General features: G+C 48.2%; 1 protein-coding gene across 6 annotated transcripts; it reads right to left on the minus strand.

Moving 5' to 3' along the window:
- Nucleotides 1-89: 89 nt before the first annotated feature.
- Nucleotides 90-27333, minus strand: THRAP3 (thyroid hormone receptor associated protein 3). Of its 6 annotated transcripts, XM_053999042.1 has the most exons (14): nucleotides 27273-27333; nucleotides 22254-22312; nucleotides 18093-18175; nucleotides 14878-15080; nucleotides 14267-14427; nucleotides 9586-10491; nucleotides 7454-8194; nucleotides 6770-6942; nucleotides 6214-6325; nucleotides 5857-5941; nucleotides 3386-3570; nucleotides 2603-2795; nucleotides 1844-1993; nucleotides 90-1576 (listed from the first exon to the last, which is right to left on the minus strand). In XM_053999042.1, exons 5-14 carry the CDS (start codon nucleotides 14401-14403, stop codon nucleotides 1355-1357), a joined length of 2904 nt encoding a protein of 967 aa, XP_053855017.1. In that variant the 5' UTR covers nucleotides 14404-14427; nucleotides 14878-15080; nucleotides 18093-18175; nucleotides 22254-22312; nucleotides 27273-27333; the 3' UTR covers nucleotides 90-1354. The 6 variants fall into 6 exon arrangements, with proteins under 6 accessions (XP_053855017.1, XP_053855018.1, XP_053855019.1 ...); XM_053999043.1 differs by lacking the exon at nucleotides 14878-15080 and having other exon boundaries at nucleotides 1844-1990; XM_053999044.1 differs by lacking the exon at nucleotides 14878-15080 and having other exon boundaries at nucleotides 90-1208.
- Between the last annotated feature and the right edge of the window lie 487 nt (nucleotides 27334-27820).

Consider the following 27820-nt stretch of genomic DNA (forward strand, 5'->3'; position numbering starts at 1 on the left):
AAAACCCAACAGGAGCTGCCCCCTGTTGCTTCGGGCACTTGGTCCTTTCAGGCTCCCCCCTGGCAACTCAGGACACAAACCAAGCAGAGTTACACCTACGACTTATTTTATTGTATTTTATTTGCATAAACAAACTTCGGGGCTTTGCTAAACAGGAACTGTTCAAGTCAAAACAAACCAAACTCTAGCTGGTGTGTGGGGAACAGCACAGCAATCCTGGGGAGAGGGACAGGGGGAGCACGGGCACGGCTGTGCCTCTCCGCCCAGGCTCGTGACCTGGCCGGGAAGAACCCTCCACAAACTGCTCCAGAATATCTTTAAAGTAGAAGATAAAAAGAAATGCATCCTAAGGGCCGTCCTCAACCAGCTCAGGAGGAATCCGCCTTTTGGTTTTATAAAAAGATTAATAAAAAATATTGAAAAATTCTCATCTCCATTTATATTTTTCCCCAAGAAGAATTCGGAAGTTCCTTAGAAAACTGTGTCACCTTGGAAAGGGCACTCAGGTCACAACCAGCTTCAGGGAGGAGACACAAATGCTACAAGCAGTTTGGGGTCCAGCACACACCAGGCCTAATAGTGAACACAAACAGTGGCCAGAAGTAGGGTGTATTTTTTTTTTTTTTCTCTTTTAAACCATGCTAATTTTATTAACTTCCAACATAAAAGGAAAATAGTAATTTTTAAAAGGCCCTAAACTCAACTGTTACATTAAAAAAAGTTAAAAAAAAAAAGTCATAGCAGTTTGGTCCCAACAAATGAACATTTAGATGTTTGCTCACATGCTTCATTATTTTCTTATTTATAAGAACCAAAAATAGTTTCCAAAATTATCTCTGAATTGATGCTACTACGTATGTAAAGGCCTAAAATAAGCAGAATTTAGAAAATTGAATACACAATAGGGGAGGAAAATTTGAGCGGGCGAGTGAACCCCGACTATCACTGGGTCAAATTATAAAAGAGAAACAAAATGTCAGGACAGGTGAGGTCAGGAGGGCACAAACTAAAACCACGTCGTCCTCAAAGCCTGTTACCAAAAAATAACCGACCATCCATAAGGTCACAGAGAAGGGAAAATCTGGGGTCTCACCCAGCGCTTGACCGTATCCAGTCCAGAAGGGAAGTCTTTGGGAAGAGAAACTCCAGGAGCGGATCCGAGCGTAAATGATGGATCAGTCCCAGTCCGTGCTTGGGGAGGCTGAACTCTGGAAATGCAGTTAAATAACGTCGGGATCGTTTCCGAGCTGCTCTCCAGGGCTCTGCTCAGCACGTGGGGATCACCCTGACACCCCAGCACCAGCCTGACCCCTCCCCTCCTGCCAGGGCTCCCAGCACCGCGCGGAGCCCGCGGCTACTCGGCCGTCGTCTGCAGGGCGTCCTTTTCCTCCCGGTTTTCCGTTCCGCTTTCGTCGTCTTCGATCTCTCCCTCTTCCCCACTGAACTTGTCATGAGCCCACTTGGGGCTGGTGCTGGACTTGCGGAACATGAAGCGGCCTCTTCCCCGGGGGAAGGCGCCACGGCCGCGGCCCCTGTTCACCCACTTGTCCGTGCCCTCGCCCTCGCGGTCGTCGTGCTGCACGGGAAGCCAAGGACAGCAGGTGAGACAGGCTGGCACCGCCCTGCACCGCGCCTCTGCCACCGCCCTTGGGGATGCACTTAATGGGAGCCGCTCTCCAGGGAGCAGCGACAAGCTCTCTTTAGGCACGAGCCAGCAGCCTGCCGCGAAGCGTCACCCGAAGCCTTACCTGGAGTCTCAGTGACAGCGGGTGCTTCCGCCTCTAAAGCACCCGAGACCGGACGCAGCTGGAGCACACGGGTGTCTCAGCACCCAGGTACGTACCAAGTAGTATTTCTTGCTCTTAGGTGTGTACTCAGGGTCCCACTCCTCCTCTCTGCCGCGCTTCTGGAAGTCGTTGTTGCCGCCGCTGTTGCTGTTGTTGTTGCCTGAAAAGTTGCCTCTGCCCCATCCTCTCCCTCGAGCTCTGAACTGCTGCAACAGCAACACAGAGGAGAAAAGTAGAACAGCTGCAGAGGCAGTCAGCTTCCAGGGCTCCCAAAATACCCAACAGCCCTTCTCCGACCATCCAAAACACCTCTAAAACCTATCACTAAAGCAAGAGGACAGCTTTAGCGTGGCCACACCACCTCCTGCACTCATGGTTTTGGAGTTTTAGTTCATCTGATCACACAGCACATCACAGTTCCTGTAAAGCTGATGCAGATCACCTAGAGGCACTTCCAGGGCAACCCCAAGCAGGTGAGACCCCTCTGTACATGGGCTGCACACGTGAGCGTGGCCAAACCCCAATGGAAGCACAGCGAGTGCCCATTGGGCTGCTCAGCATCGCTAACACACAGAAGCCTCCAGGCTTTGTTCTGCTCCTCCCATCTGGAGTTTGCTGCTCACAGCGCACCCCCAGCAGCCTGGTTTATACCCCAGAGCTGAAGTGATTCCACTGAGGCTCAGCACCCTGGGGGCTTCTCCTGCAGGGCAGCTTTAACTGAGAGCAACACACAACTGCCACTTCCTGCCCGCTTTGGGAACCAACCCTCAGGGCAGAGGTGGAGAACATCTGGGGCAGGGTTGGAGAACACTTACAAAGGTTCCTCTCGCTCTTCCTCTCTCATTTGGACCAGAGAATTCCTTAGTCCCAAGCCGGGACTTGTCAAAGCCTGTGGAGCTCTCCTCCCTCTCCTCGGTCTCCTCGGGATACTCCTCTGCTTTGACCGAATGAGAGGACCACGACGACGATGAGCTGGACCTGGATCTCTCACGCACCCGTCGGTGTTTCCTGTTTCAGTGGTGGCAACGGAGGGGAGTGGGACACAACAGCATTAGGCACTCAGCTGTGACTCATCAGATACAAAACCACTTCTTTATCACTCTCTTATCAATGCCATGCTCTCCTACTACAAGAGGAAAAGCCATAGTAAGAGCTCAGGCTTTAACACAGGGCCCAAGATCTCTCCAGAAGGAACTTGTTGCTCCTTCCTAAGGTGTTTACACCATCTGCTCTCAGCTTAGCATGCATCAATGGAGTTTTAGTCAAATGGAAAATTACGCTAATAGAAAAGGTTTAAATTAACATCAAAGCCAAGTCATTCTAACATGGCTGTTTCTCTCTTGACACAACAGGAACAAGAAGGAAAAGTGACTCACCCATCCTGACACATGGAGCTTTCCCATCTACCTTTTACAATTATTTAGTGTTTCTGAGAGATACAATGATAGCGAGACGACACGCAGAGGGGTAGCTCAGGCCTCTGGAGGAGTTATGTCACACACAACTGTGTGTACAACTGTTGTACACGGTGTCGTCTCCAACCTGAGCAGCAGAGACACGAGAGGCACAAGGAAATGGCTACTGGGTTTCCTACATACTTTTTCTTTGAGCCTTTGTGACTTTTCTCCGTTTTCTCAGTTGATCTTTCCCTTGAGTGACTTGAATCTCTCGAGTCCACCGACTCCCTGGATTTATCGCGTTTAAGATCTCTTTCCTTATGTTTTTTACGGCGCTCAATATCAAGGCGCAGATCAACAGGGTCGTCCTTATATTTCCCTTCAGCCTACAAACGCAGGGGAGAGGGAGGGCAGAGTTGAACACAAGGTCTGCAGTGCCCCAGCTCAGCACCATTTACTTTGCTTTACTGACTGCACAGACTTCTGGAGAACTGGAGTTTAACTGAGCACTAATGAATATTCCACTTAAGGATGTCAAATAATGCACTATTAAAGTAAGTCTGCCTTTGTCAGAATTCAATTTTCCTACACTTAAAATCACTGATTTTTAAACTTTTTATCTACTCTTTAAACAGCATTAAAATAAACAGTCTGGTAGAGGGGAGGGAGACATGGAAGCTGACATTTATTGTACACCACAGCCAGCAAGGATGTGAACAACCTGGGAATCCCATCCAGCTGATTATGGGCCACAAGGACAGTGTGGCAGAGTTCTCTGACAGCCCAGGGGTGCACCTGAGGTCCTGCTGACAGTCTCACCTGGGCAGGGGCCAGAGGGATTTTAATCCCCAGGTCTAGAAGTGACACTTTGGGAGAAGCAAAAGCTCTTTGCTGCTTGGAGCTACCCAAGATTAGTGATGCAAGGGGCAGGAGGAGGCCAGTGAAAGGCAGCATCCAAGGGGTCTGGGAGAAGGCCAAGATCCCATGGACAGGGAGGCATTACTAAGTCTGTCAGGAAGATTTACTTGCTGCAGATGCCACCTACAGCTCCTTCCCCTGGGCTGGAGGGCACCGTGTGACAGGTGCCACAAAGCCCCACAGACACACTGTGCGTGTCTCCCGCAGTCCTGCCAAGTCTGCTAAAGCAAGCTGGTGTCTCACAGAGCAAAAACTCACCAGCTGCATGAAAAATTAAAACTAAATTTACATTGCTAATTAAAAACAAACATAAAAGACATCTGGTAATGCTTGCTTTGAGCTGTATTTAAATTGGTACTTCAAGAAGGGATCAGGAGTTTCTTTGGGAAAGGAGCAGTTGTTTTCCCTGCACCTCCTTTGAGCCCTGTGGCACCTGGGTGAGATTCTGCTGCCTGCCCTAAGTGACAGTGGCTGTGGTTTGACAAACAGGTAATTGGGCAGCAGGAAGCCTTACACCACGTTGGTACCAACACCCAGCCTCAGCCATCGCTACTGCATTTACACAACACTCATCTTGGGAACTGTACAACTTGATATGCAACATACATCAAATTAATCGCCTTCAATTAAATACAAAAGGATTAGTAATTCTCTAGCTGTTAAATTTTTACTTACATGAGTTCCTAAACACTTTTTTGTTTAAATAAATATGTCAAATAACGCAGGAGTGAAAGCAGGCATTTTGTTTTGGTATTTTGCTCTTCTACTTTCCCCAGGCAAAGAGCTTTAATTTCTACTCTGAGAATAAAACTGCTCCCAACACGATGGATGACAGATAAGTGACAAAATCAGCAGCAGCTCCCTTATGTGGCACAGCAAACACCTATTTGGGTTTGGGAGGGCACGTCTGTTTCACGGAAGGCTGGCGAGCTGTTTGGAAACCACGTTTATAACACACTCTGCCAAGCTGATGCTCAGAGTTCAGGCCCATCAAATCCATCTCACCATCGTCCATGTCAAGCCACAAGTGTGTTTGGAAAAAATCGAAAACAAATATGAAACAAGTAAGGTTTCAGCAGGACTGGTTACAATCTCTTCAATGTAAATATGTATGAAGGTGAATAAACAAAGGTTAAAATCTCAAACATTTTACGTTAAGCCTTTTTTATGACTGTTTACAGTGAGTGCAATGGCTTAACATTCATCTATTCAGCAAAGCTAAAACACTCAATCCCAAATGCTCTGGATCTAAGACAAGTGCTGAATGTTAAAGTAACAGCAATCAACAGAAATGGCACAGTCAGTTGTTAGAACAAAATTTATCAAGTGCTTAATAGTGTATCTGCTTTAGCTCAGCATTTAGTTTTACTTTCCTCTTTTTGACATGCATGTCTTTGAAAACATGGTTGGCAAAATTGCACGTAACAATGGAGTTAATCATACTTACAAGCAGAAAAATATCACAAAAAGTCTCTTCTCTCATCATGGGCACTTGTTCCAAAAATCCTCTCTTTTTTCTCAAGCTCACCTCAATTGACTTTGGGGTCATTTACCATAGTCTAACCACTTCACAAAGGTTGTTGATACATTTTTAATAAAAATTAACCCTTTGTAGTTCATTTTTAGAATTATGCCCATCCTTAAAAGAAAAACACAAACTTAAGTAGAGAGTAATTTAAACAAAAACATCACTGTTAAGTTCATGCCCAATGCACTCATTTTGTTGAATTAAACTAATCAGAGTAACAGTTCACCTTGAAGCCAGGATCTCTGGAGCTTTTCGATTCCTCTTGAGAGAATCCATGTTTTCTAAAAGTACTGGGAGATATATCTATCCTCCTAAAGCAAAAAAAAAAAAAACAAAACAAGAAAAACCAACCCATAGATATAACCTTGCTTGTAAGAAGAACCTGAAGATTTTAGATCAAATGTCCTTTAAAGCAGATCAGTATTTCCAAAAGTATTTAAAACTCCCCATATTTTTCCTTTTTGTGTTTTTTTTTTGGCTGAAGCTAGTTATATACTTGAATTATTCTGGAATTATTCCAGAGTTTAAGAAATGAAATCTGGAATACTTCTGCAATATTAAGACAGTGTCTAATGGCACCAACCTGTGGATTTCAGGGCTCTTTTTGTTTTTAGCTGCATCTTGTTCCATTCCTTTCTTTAGATATTTGGTAAAGCGTTCATTCAGCGTCATAGCTGAAGACCCAAAGTGATGCTCTGTCAGGGGTTTGAACAAATAATACCAAAATCTTAGTGACAGTTTATTAAAAAGACAAAGCCCACCCATCCCACAGCCTGTTAAAACCCAGGTGCAGGTCAGTGAAGCACTGTGGGGATGAGCTCTGACGCTGCTGACAAACTGCAGTTTCAATTTTTGGTGTTTCAGTGAAATTAAGACAATTTCTTTGAGCGGGTCACAAATTCATCAGAACACAAAATTCTAAGTCTCTGACTCTGAATATATCTCAGGTTAAAACAAGAACACCTTCTGCCTGTGCAGAAGAGTATTTATGTAAATAAAGATGACTGTGATCCTGCTGCTGCTCTCATCTCTTGGAATATCTGCTGGAAAACAACACCAGGCATTTTGAGTGCACAAACCCCACTTATCTGGGCAAGAGAGGAGTGAACCTTCCCCGAGGACACGGACTCCTGACCCACCTCTTACATGATGGACTATAGTCACTATGTGCTGAGCAAACAGCTCAGAAGGGCTTCGCTGCGACTGAGCCGACTGGATATGATGGAAAATGGAGCGGAATTCCTGCTCTTTCTTGTTGCTGTGCACGAGGTCCCGGCAGAGCTTGCGCTCCTGAGCCAATATGCCGCTGGGACTGGAAAAAGAAAGGACCATGAAACAGAAGAACGGGGCGAAGGGGAGCAATTTAAAGTGTTTAATTCTGCAGGAGCTGGGAGCTCACTGATGGTTTATGTTGTTATTAGGGAGGCACCCAGGAATACTCAAAAGCATGAGCAAGGAGCTCCTTTAAACACCCCTAAACACACTGCTCCAGGTTACTGTGGTAATTCAGGTCACTATTCTAATGCTGCATGGAGAATAACAGTAGTAAAACACATGGCAGAGTATCAAATGGATTTAAGCAGCACAGTTGCTCCCCTGAGTACCTGACTCCATCTGGGGCTCTCCCCAGAGCCTGGTGCATCCCAAACTAATCGTACATAGCAAAGGTTAGGAAAAAGTTAATCTCTAGCTCCCAAAACCACAAATTGTGATGCAATATTGCTTAGCCTTCCTCACACTTGGCAAGCACATGGGGATCTCAGGAAGAGAAACAGGAAAAAACATCACTAGTAGAGACTGCTCAAAAGCTGGCAGATCCTTACCGTGCAAGATCCTCATCGAAGGAATCCATTCGAATATTGACCTGGGCCTCACGAGTAATGGAAAAAGAGGATTTGCCAGGAGTTAGCCCCTCTACTTTGGTGCCTGGCTTCTCCTTCACCTCAGAAGCCTTCCTTGGTGGAGGGGAAGAGCTTTTTTCCTGGCTTGACTTGTAAGTGGTCACTCTAAAATTCTTTTCAGGTACGAAACCCCTGTGACCAGGTTCAGCTCTCTTGGATCCTGCTCTCTCTTCTTTTTTGGATCTTTCAGAATAGCTTTCCTCCTCCATTTCATCAGGTTTCCTTTGCTTCTCTTTTCCAGGTGGCAGGAACACCACACCTTCCCATTTTCCTGACCTATCCTCTTCTTGACTTTTACTTGAAGTCGCTACGACTTTAGACATAAATTTGGAATCATCATCAAATTCCGAATCTTTCCGGCCCTTTGCCTTGTCTTTCTTGTCCTGCTCATCTGTTTCATCTTTCCCATAGTGACCTTCCTTGTGGAACTCTGGGACCTTGAGCTTGTCAAAGTCATCCCTGAACTTGTAGCGCTTGGGCGACTGGCTGCCGCGGTATCCCTTCTCCGAGTCAGCTTTCGATCCATACGAGTCAGATTTTGCCTTTCCATCTGTTGATCCCAACTCAGAGAAATTCCCTTTTTCTTTACTTTTTTCTTTCTCAGCATTTGTTACTTTCTGGTCTTTGTCTTTCCCGTTCTCAGTCTTCTGCTCTTCCAGATACCTGATCAAACAGACATTACAGGAGGTTTCTTATTAGAGCTCAACAAGGTCAATTCTTCAGTTCAAAGAGTCAAACTTCAGAGAACACCAAGCTATGCATGTACTGAAAGCTGCCTCTAGGCCTTAAAATAATTAAAATGTCAAGCAGATTACTCAGCCTGAATTCTGACTTTTGTTCTCACTAAATTCAGCAAATGTACAAGGAGATGGATATGCAGAACTGATGGAATGAGGCTCAAGGACAAATCAAACCCAGCTGACCCACAGATGTATTGGAAGGAAAAGAGGAACATCTTACCCACTCCGTTTATTTACTTACAAACCTGGTTCAGGAGAACAACACATCAAACCTTTCAAATTGGACTGTTCTGCTTTAAACAACACACTGGAAATAAAAGCCTCAAAAGCTACTTCAAATTTGGGATGCAAGTTTCATAGGTAAGCTAAGTATTTCATGACAGACTGCAAACACAAATAAAAGCAAACAGGTTAACAGAGGAGAATATGCTGCTGGGAGAGAGAAAATACTTCTGTTGAGAACAATTCAGCTGGTTTATAGCATCTGAACAATTTTAAAGCATTCACAAATCAAAACCCTGCCTCTGTGGGACAGCAGGAAAGCCCACGGACACCAGCTCCATGCTTTGGAAAGAGTTTGGAAACAAAGAGTCACAGGAGCTTTTTCCCCTTTTAAATTTCACACATCCTTAATACAGAATCAGACCAAACCACCTTTAAAAACAATAAAGACTTGAAAGCACTGTGAATGGTGCTGTATCTTTTAAAACAAAGTGCCACCTTTGGGCACGATTTGCAGTGGCCTAATCAAGAGAATGGTGGAAGCAGATGCCTTCTGCACGGAAGGCTGTCTTCATTTTAGAGATGTATCTGGTGCTTTAGTTTCTCATCCTACCCCCACACACAGGCACAAGCACTGCAGCTGCACCTGCCTCAGGCTGCTTGCAGGATATGAGGCAGGATTTAATTAATTTCTTCTAATTTACAGTACCTAACAATTCCAGAAGGCAACACTAAAAATGTCTATAACCAACACATATGTAACTGGGAAATGTGAGCTTCCAGCTGCCAAGAAACCTCCTTGGGCAATCTTCAAGTGCTCATGGGCTATGAACATTTTTGCAGGGAATATATATAATCTTTAGAACTATCCAAGTTGGAAAACCAATTCCAACTTCCTACAACTGTGGGCTGCTGTGTTTTTTCCGTAATTCAGAAAGGACCAGGCCCAGAGCTGGCAGTATGCTGGCACAGCTTCCTAGCTGGAGCCTGCCCCAGCCCTTCGCCCTGCTCATGGGGAGCATCCTCATGTGCAGCTGGCTCCTCAAAAGTAACCCCAAAAAACAACCCAGCACCACAAAACACATCACTTGCCTCTTGGAGAAGGCTCCTCCGCCGGGAGCTGTGCCCTCCTCCTTCGGAGCGGCACCATACAGCGAACTGACGGGTGTGGGGCTTTTGCACACCGGGCTCTTTCTGGTGGGGCTCATTCCTGCCGAGCCGTGCTCGAAGGGGCTCTGGTGGGAGCCCCCCTGGAAGGAGGTGGAGCCGCTCGGGGCGGCAGAGCCCATGGGGGACGGGCTGGAGCGCGGCGGGCTCGGCTTCTGCACGGGGCTGGGCCGGGGCGAGCGGCGCCGCACCACGACCGACTGCAGCGGGCTCTTGAGGGCAGGGCTGCGCTCCCGGGGGCTCAGCTCCGACACCGACCCTCTGGACGTGGAGCCCGTGCCATAGCTGCTCACGTCTTGCCACGGCTTTGATCCCTCGGATGCCTTGGCATCTTGAGCCCCCGCTGCTGAAAACTGCTGCTCCTTAGGCTCGTCTCCTTGGTTATCTCCCGCAGCCTGGGATGCCCGGGCATCCTTGGAGGATGATTTCTTCTCCTTTCCAGATTTACGCTTGGAAGACTCAACCCGACTATGATTCGAGGAGGAGCGGGAAGAGGAAGACCTCCTTGAGCGGTCGGAAGATGACTTATCAGAATTCCTGGAATGACTCCTGGACCGTGGGGAAGGAGACCTTCTCTTGGGCGAGCGGGAGCGCGATCTCCCCCTGCGAGGGCTGTAGGCCTGGCGGTAGTTTTGCCAGTTGGACCTGTAATTCCCGTATCCTCCTCGGTTGTACTGGCCCCAGGGATAAAACCCTCGGTTTCGGCCACGGAAATAATACGGTCTCCGGTACCCTCTGTTATGGCCTCTGAAATCACGGTTCTGATAGACTCGTGGGTGGTTCCTTTCTCTGTTGTGAGATGGAGAATAGGATCTTGAACGAGACCTAGAACTGATAAAAAAATTATATAAATATTTTATGTTATAGTTTCTGTTAATAATTTATTTTTAGAGTTTATTCTTCTGTCACAACTTTTTATTTGAAGGCATATTTTAAAAAGACTTTGAAAAACTAATTTCTCAGCTTTTAAAAAAATATCCCTTGGTTTACCCTTATCTGACTGAGGTATTACACTTTGCCGTGAACAAATTGCAGTGGAAATAACTTGTAGCTGTGCTGCTGTCAAATATTTGATTTCAGGATCATTGCAGAGACCACGATAAGCACACACTTGCTCTCTGTTTTGCTAGGATGAAAATGGCTGCTATCCAGCTTCAGAAAAAGTGACAGATCTCAAGCATCCAGCCCTTAACAGCTCAAAGTCATGGTTACACCTCACCCACAAAGAAGTATTTTTTATGCAAATCATGCTACTGTTATTGCAACAGACACCAAGTCACCATCTCTTGTCCCAGCTTCAGATACACTTTAAAATTCTGATAACCCAGATGAAACCTCACTTCTTTCTCAGGCACGTTCAATAAATGGCTACACCCCAACAGCAGCAGGGCAGCAGTGGGCAAAGGGCGCGCTGCCCTACGGGTTTAAGCTCCCAGGGCTCCATCCCAGGGCTCCATCCCAGGGCTCCATCCCAGGGCTCCATCCCAGAGCTCCATCCCAGAGCTCCATCCCAGGGCTCCATCCCAGAGCTCCATCCCAGGGCTCCATCCCAGGGCTCCATCCCAGGGCTCCATCCCGTGGCACCATCCCAGGGCTCCATCCCAGAGCTCCATCCCAGAGCTCCATCCCAGGGCTCCATCCCATGAATCCATCCCCGAGCTCCATCCCAGAGCTCCATCCCAGAGCTCCATCCCACGGCTCCATCCCAGAGCTCCATCCCAGAGCTCCATCCCAGGGCTCCATCCCAGAGCTCCATCCCAGGGCTCCATCCCAGAGCTCCATCCTGTGGCACCATCCCAGGGCTCCATCCCACAGCTCCATCCCACGGCTCCATCCCACGGCTCCATCCCACGGCTCCATCCCAGAGCTCCATCCCAGAGCTCCATCCCAGGGCTCCATCCCAGGGCTCCATCCCAGGGCTCCATCCCAGGGCTCCATCCCAGGGCTCCATCCCGTGCCACCATCCCACGGCTCCATCCCAGGGCTCCATCCCAGAGCTCCATCCCAGAGCTCCATCCCAGGGCTCCATCCCCGAGCTCCATCCCAGAGCTCCATCCCGTGGCTCCATCCCAGGGCTCCATCCCAGAGCTCCATCCCACGGCTCCATCCCAGGGCTCCATCCCAGAGCTCCATCCAGAGCTCCATCCCAGGGCTCCATCCCAGGGCTCCATCCCGTGCCACCATCCCAGAGCTCCATCCCAGGGCTCCATCCCAGGGCTCCATCCCAGGGCTCCATCCCAGGGCTCCATCCCGTGCCACCATCCCAGAGCTCCATCCCAGGGCTCCATCCCAGGGCTCCATCCCACGGCTCCATCCCAGGGCTCCATCCCAGGGCTCCATCCCAGGGCTCCATCCCACAGTTCCATCCCACACAAGGACACCTCTGCCAGGCGCCGCCAGGTGCCGCTGTGGACGCCCCTGCCCGCATCCACAAAACCGGAATGCAGGAACGCACAAACCCTGGAAAAACTCAAGATTCCAGTGACTAACTGTCCCAACAGCCTCTCCCATTAAATCGCTGCAGTTGTGTAACTGTTTAAAGGTCCCGATGTAGCTCAGATGCCAGAGCTACAGGAAGGACTGGCCAAAATAGGAAAATGAAATAGAAAAGAGATTTTTCCGAATGGAATTTTAGTAAATAACATTCATTGGAATGTTTCCACAGCCCTTTCTTGCATTCTGAGCTCTGGCTCTGACACACGTTGGTTGTACTCCAATGGACATGAACTTCCTCACACAGATCTCAGTGCTGCTCCTCACCTCTCACATCCCAAACCCCCAGAACCAAGGGACAACAACCTGCTGCTGCAATTCCTACACGGTTAGCACACATGTGCAGTCAGAGATGAACTTTAGTTCCATTTTAATTTCTTCCTCCTACCAAACAGGTCACAGGTTAGCAGGAAACTCTTATTCATACTCTAGTCATTGCTAACAAACAGCTTAATGAGCATTTTAACAGATTTTTCAATCCTTTAAACAATGAAAAAACTTATCTGAGACACTTCTTCATTCAAACTAGAAGGAAAAGCAGAGAAGGAGGCAAGGACCAGTTATAAGAAGCTCTAGTCCAAGGCATGAGGAACAGACACTCAATTTTCAGACAACTGCTGCATCTGTGATCAATTATCAACAAGGACCTGTCGTACGACGCTTCCAAAATCTGTTCTAGTGCTTTAGAGAGGCTGCAGCAGGAAGATTTCACTCCAAAAGTTGCAGACTATTTACCAGAAATCTTTTTAGAAAAATACAGTAAAAGTTATGCAGTAAAAGAAACACCAAAAGTGATAATTCCCCCAACTCTGCCAGCCCCCAGAACTGTAGGCACTGTACTGCTCCAGGGCTAAATCCCCAGCATTTACAAGAAGTGAGAAATAAAGTCATAACGAAAGCAGAAGATATTAGGCAGAGTCCAGCACAGCAGTGTAACCTAGGAGAAACAGCAAGCCTACCAAAAGAAGAATAAAACAATTTGTGGTGCATCCTGAAGTACACAGCAATGGCCTTTTATGCTGAGATCCCACCAGACCTACCTTGGAGCACATCCCAAGGCCAGGCAGGGGGGCTGGGCTGGGCTGACCCCCTCCATTCAGACTCCTTTTTTTTTTTAAAAAGGAATTATTTATAAAGCAGAAGTAGCTTCAGCAGCAGCACAGAGGGAACAATCATGTCTGCACAGGGTGCCTTTTTCTCAACTGCCAAAGCTCCTTCCCAGCTAGGAGATATTCCCAAAGAGCACGGATCTTCCAGCATTCCAGCTTCCTTCTGCAAAGGGCTCGGCTGGACTCAAGTCTCCACCTCTAATTTAGTTTTGTCATGTCCCTCTTTCTCCAACTGTACATTCATTAGTGTTTCTGTACTTTTAAAATCTCTAACTGGTAACACTTGCATGTGTTCACAGCCCCGGGGTTTTCAGAATACGTGTTATTCGTATGAGTGAAAAGGCAGGAGAACACCATTACACCCCATCCAACTGGAATGGCTTTGCCAGATGTAGACTGCTTAGCCAAGATAAAAGGAAAAAAATGACATCCAGGGAAGACAAAAGCCTGTAACTGGCCTGCTCAGAAACAATTCAGGGAGACAGGAACAACTATTACAGACATTAATAATTTCTTAAAATTAACTGCAGCAAAATTATCTTTTATCCACTTTATCCCTCCAGGAGGATCTTCCCTGTGACCTGGCTCCTGTATGCCAAGGGGAGAGGCAAAGGAATATCAAGAACTGTCCCCACGTTTCACAGCAGTGTCTAAAATTTATATTAAAATTTTTCTTGAATTCACTTCTCAAGAGGGGAAAAGCACACGACATCTACGAAGAGCCTTCGAGTCTGGGATCCATTACATTAAAGCCTCCTTAAAAAAGCCAAAGTCTCAAAAGAAAGATCTTGACTGTGCTGACAAACATCTTACTCTCCTTATTTATTAACAATGTATTCTCCTAAGGGACTGAAAACACCCAAACGGGGCGGGAAGCAGCCTGACACACAGGACGTTATCTGTCCTGGGATCTAATCGAAGTCTTTCCCTGGAAAGGAGCTAAGTGACAAACCATCTGCAGGGGAGGAACTGCCCTGTTCCACCCTCTGGCAGCACACACTCACCTCAGTCTGCGTTTCCTCGACCGCGAGATCGAGCGGGAACGGGAGCGGGATTTGGAGAAGGACCGGGAGCGGGACCTCGATCCAGACCTCGAGCGGGACGAACGGGACCCAGACTTGGATTTGTTAGTTTTAGACATCTCTGCAAGCACCTGTCAGTGCACCTGAGGGAAACAGAAGTATTTGAGAAATGAAGCATGTGGTTGATAGGAGAGGACAGGCAGCACCTGGCAGGCTGACAGACTCCAGGGACGTGGAGCTGGATAAGGCTGGAAATAGGAATGTTTGAAGTGCCTGCTAGGAACAGATGAATGGTGCTGGGCTCAGAATAGAAGGTTTATTTCAGTCTGAAGAGGAAAACTGCAAAAAGAATAAAAGGCTCTAAACCCAGAGTAATCACAAATGAGTGTGACAGTTGAAAGCACCAAGTTAATGCAAACCTGGGAAGAGGCAGGGCCATGGTGCTGGTTGAGGCAAGGACACCTCTAGAGGCAAACTAGCCCGTGGAAGTGAAAATTCCATATAATTGCAGCCACATCCCTGTCTGTGCAGCCAGCTGCCACTGCTTTAAAGGACAGGGAAGAAATAAGAAAGCTTACCATCAAAAAACCCACCCCGTAAACTTTCATCTAAACTTTCAGAGGAAATCAAAAAAGAGTTGATAGTCCAAGGCACAGGAATGTGACCCTATTTGCACAGCTCTGCTCAGGTTCAATCCTGTCCTCTCTCTTGTGCAGTTCCTGCAGTTGCTGTGATCAGTCACCAGTGTGGATCACCCAGCCAGGAGCTCTGTTGCAGCCAAAATAAATCAGATGTCCTTCCAAATATTCAGAGACAGAAGAGATTACACTGTAGCACTAAATGACTCAAAATAGCTGTAATTATGAATTACCTGGGCTATTTTCAGGCATGTATCCAGGTAAAGGTTAGAAAGTCCCTTAGAAGATGATTCAGGGAATAGTCTGACCACACAAATCTTTAGTTACACCCTCCCCAATCTGTTCTCCTTTACCAACGAGCAAAATTTGCATTAATTGCATATTCGATAAGTTATCAAGAAACTTTCCACCTAAAATGACTAATGAAAAAGAGCCAGAAATAAAAAAGAATTATGTTAGCACAAAATTAATCTTTTTTTTTTTTTTTTTTTTTCTTTACCCACTGTATAAAAATAGAGACATTCAGGTACATAAACACAACTGATCAAGTGTGGCTGCTGCTGTTATACCCATTTTAAGGAAATTCCAGAGGACTGACTTGCAATGCCTTCGCTTCCAGTGGCTCTCCAAAATTACATATATGGTTACTCAAGGCTTCAGCTTCTGCCAAGGCACTTCCAGGAAAAACACAATGCCCAGCACAGGAGCAGCTGCTGGGAGAATGGATGGTGGTTCATCACCAGAGCTGGGACTTTCTAGATATGGGAACTTGGCTTTTATTTTAAAAATCATGCTACATGCTCCTGTTCTTCCCTTTAACTATACTAAAGATGTTAGATTAATTCAACTGAAGTATTTGAATATATTCCACATCAGAAAGCATGCAAAAAAAAAATAGTAAAGTTGATGTTCCTGTTCTATTAGGAAACAATAAATGTTGTTTTATTCCGTGTCGCCCCAGGGATGAAAACCAAAAGATACTGCCACTGAGAACCAATGCTTGTTCTTGTGCTTGGTCATTTTTCAGGGAAAGAATGTGTGGAAGGAAAATTTTAAAGTATTTCTCTTTAATTCACTGAATATGTCTGTTGAACCACTTCCTGCAACACTTCCTACTCTGTTGCCCACAACAATCCAACGCTGAGCATTGGAAACCAAAACATGGAAGAGGAGAAAGAAATGCTAACAGGAGCTACTGCAAGATACAGAAGATGTGGCACCAACTCTCAGGAAATCCCAAGAAGACCCCAAAATAGATTTTTAAATTACCACTTTGATCTGCTTAATAGTTTTTGCCTTTCACTTTGATCTACTGCACTTCCCAGCCAAACCACCCTGGTGCGCGCAACGGGTGCCAAACGCTCACGCCTTGGATTCTTTATCTCTGCCAACATTTTAAAGTTGATTCATTCCTAACATATGAAGTAACTCCTACTAGGATAGAAACAGAGTTGCTATGCTCCATCAGCACTTAAAAGGTTAAACAAACTGCACACTGGAGTCACGTCAGCTCCCCTGAGTTAACTGCAGTTGTAAACTTACTGTGATACACATTTCGTTTTAAGAATGACTGGCTCAGATAAAATATGTTCAGCAAAATACTCTGAAAGCATCTGTTCTTGTAAAAAGGATTTTATATTTTTTAAATAGAGGTGCCTGTAAGTGAAGCAAAGGCAATCTCTGAGAACAGCAGTGGCTGCTGACGTCCCATTCCCATTTTTCCCCTGCCATTCCTATTTTTCCCCCGCTCACAGAGCTGTGCCCAGGGCACACAGCTCCTGGAGATGCTGTGTCTGGCCCTGAGCGGGGATTGCAAGCAGAAGCATTTGCTAGTTGCTATACCAGAAGCAACAGTGCTATGGGGACTCATCCTTAATCTGCCCTGCCAGAGTCCCCCTTCCTTCCTACAGCTACAGAATCCCCAACAGCAGCACCTGGGAAGGGACGAGTCTGACGCTGCTGCCTGATCCAGATCTCCTCTCCCAGCAGGCAAGAGTGACTACACTCATCAGGAGGGCATGTCCTGCTGGAAGCACTGCCAGGGATTTCCAGCTTTTGGGTTTTTTTTGGGTTTTTTTTTTTTTTTTGGTTTTTTTTTTTTTGTTGTTGGTTTTTTTTTTTTTTTGTTGTTGTTGTTTTTTTTGTTTTTTTGTTTTTTTTTTTGTTTGTTTCTTCTGCAGGCCCAGTTCTAAGCTGTCCAGCAGATCTTCTCAAGGAGTGTAGTCTCCCATCCAAAAACATCCTGGTTTTGGATGTGATCTGTGTGCTGAATTTAGAAGCTCTGGTAAGGCACCATCCCCTGGGAAACAGACACCTGACAGCTCGTTCATCTGTCATAAAACCACGCTGTACAGAGCAAACTTTGCTTTCTCCATTCCCAAACTGCTGGATTGGCCCCTCAGGGCAATCCAGCAGAACACCGATGGAAACAATAGAGGAGCAAATGCTCCCACTAAAGCACCACGATGGACTTTGCCCAGAAGGCAAACTATTGTCAGGAAACGGTGGCAGGAAAGTTAATGTTTTACCTCCTGACAGAACCCAAAAGGGAGGCACAACTCTGCTCCACTCCACAGCAATGAAAAAAGGTCACCACTGAGAGTCTCTCACAGCTGTGCCCTTCCATGAGCTTCCGCAGCTTTGGAGTTTAAATGTTCACAATAGTTAAGGAAAACTTTTAAGGCCACTGACTGAAATCACTGCAATGTTCAAGCAAAGAACAAAGCTGGAGGAGGGCACATGGCACAATATGGGATTTAACACTCAGATCAATGTGACATTTAATAATCTGGCCAGTTATGGCATATGGGGGAAGCAGTGTTCTTCTCCCAAAAATCACCAGGGCGTAACTCCAAAGATTAGTCAATACAACATTAAAAAAACCAAAAATAGGTACTACTTCTTCCAGGACATCCAGGATTTTTTCACTTAATTATTCTACTTTACCCCGTTTTGCAGTTACTTGGGAAGTCCACACATTCCAAGACACAGGGCTGATTTTTTTCTTCTAAACCTGCTCCATATTTTTTGCACAACAACAGTGAAAGCAGAATTTTACCATCAGTCTAACTTGTAGCATGCCCAGAAGAGAAGAGATATAAAGAATGTCTATTACAAATCCCAAGCCAGGCAGTTTTACCTCTTGTGAATATTTTATTTGCTGTGCCTACCTGCTTGAGCAGGCTCACACCTTGCACCTTTCTGTCAGATTTCACCGTCTCAGCTTTGTCAGTTATGAAATCAGGAAGAAAACCTGAAATGAGAAGAAAATACACCTTTGTACATGCACTGCTGTACTGCCACCAGAGGTGAACTGGCTGCCCTAAGCTCCTGCTGCACCCAAAAGGTTCATCAGATCCCCAGTGTTGCAGGGAACACACACACCACAGCTGACCAGGAATTTTTTTCATGGACTTTTACGGAAAATGTAGGTCTCAAAATGATCGTTCACGCTTCCAAAATGTTAAGTCTTCTTCCTTCCTTGCTCCACCTCCCCTGCCCCATCCCACCTGCTGTGACACACATCTGTCAGTGCACCTGGACAGCCGTGCTGGAGTCATTTCTCTCAGCCCATTTCAATGGTCTTACTGGGCTCAGGACTAAGGATTTTCCCATATTGTTAAAGGAATCCACAAGCCAACAGAAACAATTCTTTTCCTGACAATTCATCCAGCAGCATATCGCCGTCATCCAAGGGAGCCACCAGTCCACTGGGAGCTTTTCTGACAGGTCTACAGTTACATTTCAGAATCCTTCCATGCACTGCTGGAGGGGTGGAGGTTTTAGAAGAGAAAACAACAGTAAACACAACCTCAGAAATTACTCCATGTTATTAAACCTCTGAGCTAACAGCAAGAATGGCACTTACTCTGTGTTCAGCCATAAAATAGACTTGTTTAAAGCTATTAATTTCTTGTCCTTACTTCACTGAAAAAGCACAGTTTTCAAGTAGCTTTGAAACCTTTCTCTGAACTGTTGATGAAGTCCTGTTCTCAGCCAAGAGGAAAAGTGGTGTTGTAAAGTTTAGTGATTATTAAATCCTGCTTACCAATCATGGGAAAAAGCCACAAAGAACAACAAGCCACAGACCTTTTTTAATTATTATTTTTACTGTTGTCTTGTCCATCAGTCTAAATGTCCACAAAAAGAAATCTCAGCTTATATCTTATAAACTTCTTTGACTTTCAGCCTTTCACAGCAGCAGAATGAGTTTGTCATACCCATTATTTCTTGCTTTGTGACACTTGGGCTTTGAGGGTTTTTTGCCTATTTCCCAAACACCACTCTTACCACCAAGTTTTGCTACAGTCCCACACACAGAGGTGTCATCCAGAGCAAAATCTGGATTCTCCTTTGGAGAAAAATACTATTCTTGTGTTTAGAGCACTACTACAGAAAAAATAACCAAGTCAAGACAACAGGCAGGAGTAGCAAACCTTTCTTCCAGACAGTGAAAGGAAATTGAGAAACGTGCTCAACACTCTCTGCTGAAGTGGAAATCTTAGTCCAGGAGTTTCTTATTCCAGAACACTGTAAAGAACATTTCCATGTGCCAAGTCATGGGTCAAATTAAAAACATTGCTGGTTGTCAAAAAGCCTTTTTCCAGGAATCTGTTCCCTGCTTCCAACTGGCCTGTGTTACTTAGTGACTCTTTCCATCTTCCACTCCTTTGTTCGAGGTCTTTCAGGCAGCAGGCGTCGGGATTTCAGCCCTTCCCCAGCTGCTGCAGGACAGCCCTGGCCAGAGCAGCCAGCTGGCACAGGCTCCAGCTGAGCCCACTCCATCCCCAGGTGCCAGTGAGGATCCTGCACACGGAGCACCACAGCTGGCACCTCTCTGCAAATGCAGCATGCACCTCCCTGCCAAGGCAGCTGTTTGTGTTCACATCTGAGCATCAACCCCAGAACACCTGGAAACAAGTGACATGGCTGTGTACACGCCTCAGACACAAGCGTGGGGTGGTGAAATTCATTACAGTGGTTTCCGTTTATCACGGGGTGTTTGCAAACACTCAGCTCATAAATATTAAATGCTTTGTAAAAGCATTTGTAGAAACCTCTCTGGAAGTGCGGTAGGAAAACAAAAATCTGCTTTTTACTGGCCAGCATTTGAGTGAAGCTGTTGTGGTTTATTTTGCTGTGAGGCCCAAAGCAAATGAGGTGGCATCTCATTAGAGAGCAAATTTCTGCCCGAGCCTCTTGGCATCATCCATTTGGTGTCACCAGCACAGACATTCAGCTCAGGAGGAACAGCTGAACTGCTCCTTCATTTGCTCAACACCCCTCATTATCAGGAAAGAAAAAAAAAAATTAATTCTCCTTCTGGCAGCTCTACAATTCCTAATCCCAAACCCCAAAACCCAAACAAGATTAGTTCATTCTGAAAAAAAGGAATAATCCCACAAAATACCTTGCAAAGTGTGCTCTGTATAAAGAGGCAACAACAATCACTGCAAAAATAAGCTTATAAAGAGTTGCAGCTCTCTCCACGTCCCTGAAGTGCAGCAGCAAGTGCAGAGAGCAGACTCATCTTTGTTAGCTCAGAACCCAACTCCCAACACCTCACTTTCTACTGGATTCTTCCTTTCCAAGCTAATTTTTGGTGCAAGATGCCTTAAGTATGTTCTTGATATCAATGCAACACTTGAGGGGAAGAGCCACCTGCACAACTCCTACAGCCAGCCAGGGAGAAGCAAATTAAAATGTTAATTATCATCAAATTTCATTGGGGGAACAAAAAGCAGAATGATTTCTCTTCTCAGATCCAGTATCAGCGTGTTTTCAGAAGATTTATGACACATATTAACTAAAGCTACAACTACACCTACCAACCTTCTCAGCAGAATATGTCCCAGACAACACTGCTCAAAAAAAAAAAAAAAATTTACCAAAAACCTAACCACAAAACAGAGTGTTCTACTCTAACATGTGCTAAACATGCTTGGGGGAAAACATCCAAAATTATTCTGCCACAGCAAGAGAAGCACAAATTTGTCAGCAGCAGTTTCAATTTCTCTCTAGTCTATGTGCTTTCAAAATTAAGATTTTCCTTCAAGCACATTTGGGTTTTCACACCATTAAACTGACCCCTAAAGAAGTTTAACCCTGAGCTCCAGCCCTGGGTTCAGATAGTAAGAAGCAGGTTCTATGGAATGGCTGGAAGAGTATTTACAGGTTCTTCTGGAAAGGACTGATTCTGCAGATCGTAGTGCTGAACAATCCCTTTCCAATTAATCTGTCAAGCTACAAACCCCAATCAGTGACTTTTCTGAAACTGGCTACTTGAGAGACACTATTTTACAAATGTTTGAGCTTAAAAAGTCGTATGGTGTTATCCAGACAGTTTAGTGACAGGGAGCTCAAGGAAACAATCCAAGGAAAAGCTGATTAGAAATCTGGGTGGTTTTGTTACAGAAGTTGGGCGGCTGGAATTTCTTTTAAACACAGAAGAAAACATCCATAATTGGAAAAAAAAAAAAAAAAAAAAGGGGAAAACCCGATTTCATCAGCTTTTTCCCTCCAAATTTACACAGCTTGGGAAAAGCAGAAAAGATCATGTCCTTTCCCAAATTGACAGCTTCCTCACAGCACAGCCCTGCTGTTTTGAGCACCTTTGGATGCTGGGGGGCTGGAATCTGTGCCCGGAGTTCTGCAACCCCCACAAGAAGCAAGAAAAGGTCCAATTTACTCCCCTTAAGAAAACTATTCATAAATTAGTTAACTCAAAGAATTCAAACTCGTGTGTAAGTGAAGTTCTCAGCAAAGGGAGGATGAACTGCACCCTCGAGGACATTTCCATCCTCTAGGGGTGTCTGCCAGCTGGAGCCCAGCAAGCACCATGCACGCTTAAAAACGTGCAAGTTCTGCCTCCAAATAAACAGCAAGTAGCAGAAAAACTGTTTGACTGGGGGGTCTTTGGAATTTCTTCTGCAACACAGAGTGTAGTTACAGCCAAAAAAAATCTCCTGAGGGATTACAACGCTCCACACATTTAACCTATGAAAATACAAACTCCAGCAAATTTCATTTTTAAGCTGAAAAAAGCCAAACTACTCACATATTCTCAAACCAGCACTTCATTTATCTCTACCTTAATGGGAATCCCACTACCTCAGGGGAAAACAAGGAAAAGGATTTCCATGACCTGGTATAACATATAAAGTTCTTTAAAATTTTTTTTAAATTGTGGCATTATTGTAAGGACAAGGCACTAGACCAGGCCGTCCCTACACTCTGCCAGACTTCAAAACAGAGGGAAATGCCTGTCCACAGGAATTCTGTACATACTGAATAAGCTCATTTGAACAATTTCCCATGCTGTGTTCACATACCTTGTACAAGTGTCCCATCAAATCTGGTTCTAAACACTGCCTCTTTAGAAGCGATTGACCTAAGCAAAAAAGAGAAAATCAGATTTAAACCAAGCCAGACACTGGCAAATCCTCTATTTCAGCAGCACAGGAAAGGATTCTGATTTCAGCCATTCATCTCAGCACCGTTTCCCAGTAAAAAAAGGCCGCCAAAATAACCTCACCTAATCAGCCAGTGCATACACAGGTCTTAACTTGGGAAACCAACCTCAGCCACAGCCCCACAGGAGCAATGACTGTAATTATTTCAGGTACACGATGCCACCTGGTATCACATGTCCAGCCCTGCATTAAGGCACAGGTTAGTTAACATCATTAATGCTGAGCCTCAGTCCCTGGAGGACTGAATTGCAGCCTGACACCCCACAGCCCCATCACCTTTAGTGCTCCCAGAGCAGACACGCCCGGGGGGCTCCTTGCCCCGCTTTCCTCTGCTGCTTTCACTCAGCCAAAGGCAGGAGTGACCCCAGGCAGCAGCAGGAGCAGTGCCAGCTCCTCACCCTGCGGTCCCAGCAGGGGCTCTTTGGGGTTTGCACACCCACCTTACCCTGTAAATCATGGCAGGCTAAAAATGGCCGGGTGACGACTGTGGAGGTGAAATTGTGAGCAGGGCACTGCTCTGGGATCGCTGGAGCCGCGAGCAGGGCTGTGCACAGGCCTCACTCTGAGACACCAGAGAGGCACAAGCTGTGCTCACGTGTGACAGGAGCAAGGGCATGGACAGAAAACCCTTCCTTGGGTGGGAAACATCCCCCAGAGCAGCTGGCTGCCATCTCTGTGTGCCATTAGCTTCACTTTTTTTTTTTTTCCAGGCCCGGCAGCTTCCGGTTACCATGGAGCAAGGCAGCGCAAACACCATTCCCAGCTGGCATGAAACGTGATCCCGTGATTCCACTATTCATAGCTCTGACATGATAAAGCTAAATTGAGCAGGAACTCTTCACTTCTCCAAGCTCCCAGCAGTGACTCCCTCAATGCTCAGGCTCTCCTAACACAGTTTCTCAGTGAGGAGGGGAAGGATGTTTCCTTTAGGGCAGGAGGCTCCAGGCTCACGCACCCAGCCTGTCATCCGGAAACAAAATGGCACCGGCTCCTTCCCAGGCACCCATGTGCCCTGGCACCAGCAGGAACAAAGACCTGATGAGCTGCTAGGGCCAAATTGAACAACTTCCTCATCTTGGGACCCACTACAGATTCCCACACAGCAGTTTAAGCCTTGTTCCCAGGCCTGTCCAGCACGGGCATCACCGTGTCCAGGAACAGGGGCAGCTCAAGGGGCACTGGCACAGCCCCACTGCCACCAGTGGCTGTCACACAGCCTGGCACAAGCTTCCCAGGGAGCCAGAACAGCTTCTGTAACAGCCACCACCACTCTCCTCTCTTCCAATGTCCATGGCCTGAACTATGTGGCTAAATATCCTGACATTCCTGCCTCACCAAAGAACTCCCTGTACCGCCATAATTCTGAGGAAACCACACGACCCAAACCCCACGTCCCTGCCCTGGCACGTGCAGCCATTAAACACAGCTCAGGATACTGTAAACTTTCCCACAAGTTTACAGAAGGAGAAAAAGTTCAAGGGCCCTGTGGCTGCTCAAACAATTAAGAAGTTCCAACACGACAAACTGTCATTTCACAAAGACAAAGCCAAGTGAGCTGAAAAATACTCAAACTTCTGGCAAAACCACTCTATTCCTTCAGGGATACAACTAGGGAACATCATGGCCTTGCAATGAAAAGCGTCCTCAGGCTTATCCAGTCCAGCTCAGCACTCCCTAGGCCTCCCAAAGCAACATTTCCTTGACAATGGAGAAAGTGGGAACAGGTAAACTAAATTCAGATCTGCTGATGTGCATGGATTGTCACTTACTCTATGTGTTAGTGTTTTATCACTGCAGCATTTTTGTTTTCTAATAGCAACATGCATGTCAGAAAGTGTTCACCAGCTTTCCTGCAGCCTCAAACACCTCACTGTGAGCCCACATGCCTGGCCTGACCCAAATGAGCATTTCCTTTAATACTTTACTACACACTTCCTGACTTAAATGACCTGGAGAAAGCAGCAGACAGCTAAATTATATTATCATAATCCCATCAGCAGAATATCCATTCTTTTTTTTACAATACATATGACAAAGCCTTTACTTCCATGAAAAAGAACTGGAAGTGAAGGTCAGGGCACATGGCTGGTCCAAAACCCCAGTGTCCAGGGAAGCCTCCTCCCAGACAGCACTTGCTGAAGCACTGACAGCAGAACTGTCTTCCAGAGACACACAGCTCACAGAGAGGCAGGGAATTAGTAAGGATGGAAAACAGCAGGAAGTCAGCGGGGTGTAACTCAGCAGAAATGTGAGCAGGACTCCTGCAGGCAAAGAACAGGGGCAGGGATCCATGGCTGCTCCACCTGCTGCTGCCAACACAGTCTGGGTGCACACGTGGCTGCAGCCAGAGCACCTCTGCTCTTTACAGCACCTTGGGAAGGCACCTCCTTCCCAGGGCCAGGTCATCTCTTCACAGATTCAGTCAGGTTGGAAAACACCCCCAATACCATCAAGTCCAGCCTGTGACTTGTCACCCAGCCCAGAGCACTGAGTGCCACGTCCAGGTGTTCCTTGGACACTTCCAGGGATGGGGAGTCCAAACCTCCCTGGGCAGCCCCTCCCTTCCAACGCCTGACCTCCCCTTGCAACAACCGGACAGGTAAAAGGTTTCCTCTTTGGATCTCTGGACAAAAAGGATGTGAAAATGAGATAAGGGGCAGCCCTGCACCGCCCTCATCCCACGGACAGGACCCCCAGCTGCAGGGGAAGGGTTCAAACCCCAGAACTCTGCAACCCCCTGTGACCAGACTGTAGCATTTCCAAATCACACTCATGTGGAGCAGACACCAAGGCCCATCCACTGGAGCACTGCCTCAGGAGCAGCATTCCCAGCCTTCAGCTGCCTTAGGACATTGGAGGAAACTGTTCAAAAAATCAAGTTCTTACTTGCCCTCCCTGTTCCTGCTGAAGTAGGGACAATAATTCCTAGATGGAAAGACGCAATTCAAAAATATGTAGCAGCACCCAAAGAAATGTTAGCCAAAAATCACAAGGCTCTAGACCCTCCAGAGGATCCTATGGCACAAAAAATGTACATTTGCAAAAGCTCTCTACACTAACTGTCGTGTTTTGTCCTTTCATCTGCTGTGAGATTGTGCAACCCGTAAGAGAGGTCACAAAGCCAGCCATTTCCTCACTCCGTGCTGGGCACCTGTGAAGTCCCAGAGCAGGACACAGAGCAAGCACAGAAGACTCCAGGAGAAGGCAGCGCTGTATCCTGTGCCTACAGCTGCCTGCCTTCGAGGGAACCCGAGCTCTGAAACACCTCTGGAGAGAGTGGAGCCAAGGCTGTGACACCCAATCCCTGCGAGCAGCTCTCCCAGCCCAGCACCCACCGAGGGCACAGTAAAGCCCACCCGAAATGTCACACACCATCAGCACTGACACAGCAGCTGCCCTCGCTCCCCGCCACAGGGAATTCTCAGGAGTCCTTCCAGAGAGGAACTGGATGATTTAATTGTGCTCTCGGGAACAGCAGCCCGAAAACATCCATTTGCTGATGTGACCCTGCTGCTGCAGCAGTAAAGGCTCTTCTCTTCCACCTCCAGCTACGACCCAGACCACCTTCCAAACGGCTTTAAATTGTTCATTTCAAGCAACAAATCTGTTCTTGTGCCACAGCACCTGGCACATCACCCTACACATAAAAATCAAGGAGTCCCCCACCTCTGACAGGTCCTGAGAGACACCTGCTCCTCCCAAGGCAGGGCACAGGGAATGGCTTCACACTGAAAGTGGGTTTGGATCGAAGATTAGGGAGAAATCCCTCCCTGTGAGAGTGGTGAGGCCCTGGCACAGCATGCCCAGAGCAGCTGTGGCTGCCCCTGGATCCCTGGCAGTGCCCAAGCTGGGACAGGGGAAGGTGTCCCTGCATGTGGCAGGGGGTGGGACGGGATGAGCTTTGTGGTCCATTCCAACCCAAACCATCCCGTGACTCTGTGACTCTATGGAGCACTGCTTACCCCAGACCTACCACGTCGCTTTCCACACAAACACCCAGAACCCCACGCAGGAGGAAACACGGTGACAATCACCGTCGGCAGGCTTTAAAACGCATTTGTAGAAACCTCAAACACGTCCATTCCCCCAAAACAACACGAACTAGCAGAAAAATCTTTTAGCAGCACAGGGAAGATGAAGAGTCAGGCTTCACCCGCGTGTGAGCCACTGCAAGGCCTCTCGCGCCCCATCGCCCGAAGTTCAGCCCCACTTCCCGTGTAAGCAAGAGGCAACGCAGGCACCGAGCGAGCACCGCTCCTTCCCGCTGCCCCGGGAGCCGCACGCCCGCGGGGGTTCTGCTTCCCTGGACGCGGGCCGATGGCGGCGGCTCCCTCCAGGTGCCGGGCCCCGCCCGCGCCTCCCGCGCCGCAGCAGCACGCGGAGCCCCGGACAGCGGGACGGGACCGCCGGGACACACCGACGGAGCGGCGGGAGCCTAAGGGGCGCGGCCCAGAGGCGCGGGCGGAGGACAGGGATCTCCGCGAACGGGACAGCCGAACAGTCTGCGAAGACCGCAGCGGACCACGGGCGGCTCCGGGAAGGGGCCGGGCAGGCCCAACCGGCCCCGGGGCCGCGAGGAGGCGCCAAGGCCTGGCCGGGCCCAGGCCTACCACGAGGCGCCGCCGGGGCCGGGCCAGAGCGGTCCCGAGAGCCGCGAACGAGCCTCGCCCGGGGACACGACACCGGGAAAGGGCGGGAGGGAGCAGCGCCGCGGAGAGGCCCGGGAGGGGCGGGAGGGGGGCGTGGGCAGAGCCGGGGCGAGGCGGCTGCGGAGGGCCCGGGGAGGAGGGAGGGGTAAGGGGAGCTCCCGGTGGCGGCGGGCGGGGCGGGGCCGGGACCCCGGTGCCCCCCGGTGCCCCCCGGTGCCCCTGCACTCACCGGCGCCGCTCCGCCGCGGCCCCTCCGCACCAGGCGCCCCCTCCGCCTCCGCCTCACGCACTTCCGGTCCGCGCGCGCGCTCTGCCCGCCCGCGGGGGCCGCCGGGAGCCGTAGTCCGGCCCGCGCAGCGCGCCCCCGACCCGGCGGCTCCGCCGCACTACGGCTCCCGGCGGGCGCCGCGCGCGCCATTTCGTCACTTCCTCCTCCGGCCGCGGCGCGGCAGTGCGCGCGGCCCTTCCGGCGGGGAGCGGGGCCGCGGGCGGGAAATGGCGGCGGGGGCGGTGACGGGCCGCGTCGGGCGGAGCGGCCTTGCGGGCCCACTCCCGTCCAGCCCTCACGTAACCCTCCCGGTCTGTCCCACGTGCGGCTCCTGAGGGAAGGGGCAGCCCTGGCACTGGGCCCTGCTTGCGGGTGGGGCCGCCGCGATGAGGTTTCCCCCCATGGCCGGGACGGAGCTGATGGAGCGGGCAGCGCTGGGGGCTCCGGGGGCAAAGCCGGGCACGGGAGCGAACCTGCCCCGCTGCTGTGGGTGCCGGGAGAGCGCCCGG

Source organism: Vidua macroura, chromosome 25, assembly GCF_024509145.1.
Source record: "Vidua macroura isolate BioBank_ID:100142 chromosome 25, ASM2450914v1, whole genome shotgun sequence".
Lineage (NCBI taxonomy): Eukaryota > Metazoa > Chordata > Aves > Passeriformes > Viduidae > Vidua > Vidua macroura.

What these genes read in the sequence shown, in the direction of transcription:
- THRAP3 (XM_053999039.1), bottom strand. Translation starts at nt 14,403, where the DNA reads ATGTCTAAAACTAACAAATCCAAGTCTGGGTCCCGTTCGTCCCGCTCG. An exon ending in GAAGAGCGAGAGGAACCTTT is followed by an intron (nt 1,994 to 2,602) that starts GTAAGTGTTCTC and finishes TTGCTGTTGCAG; the next exon opens with CAGTTCAGAGCTCGAGGGAG. An exon ending in AGAGCAAGAAATACTACTTG is followed by an intron (nt 1,577 to 1,843) that starts GTACGTACCTGG and finishes CTTCCCGTGCAG; the next exon opens with CACGACGACCGCGAGGGCGA.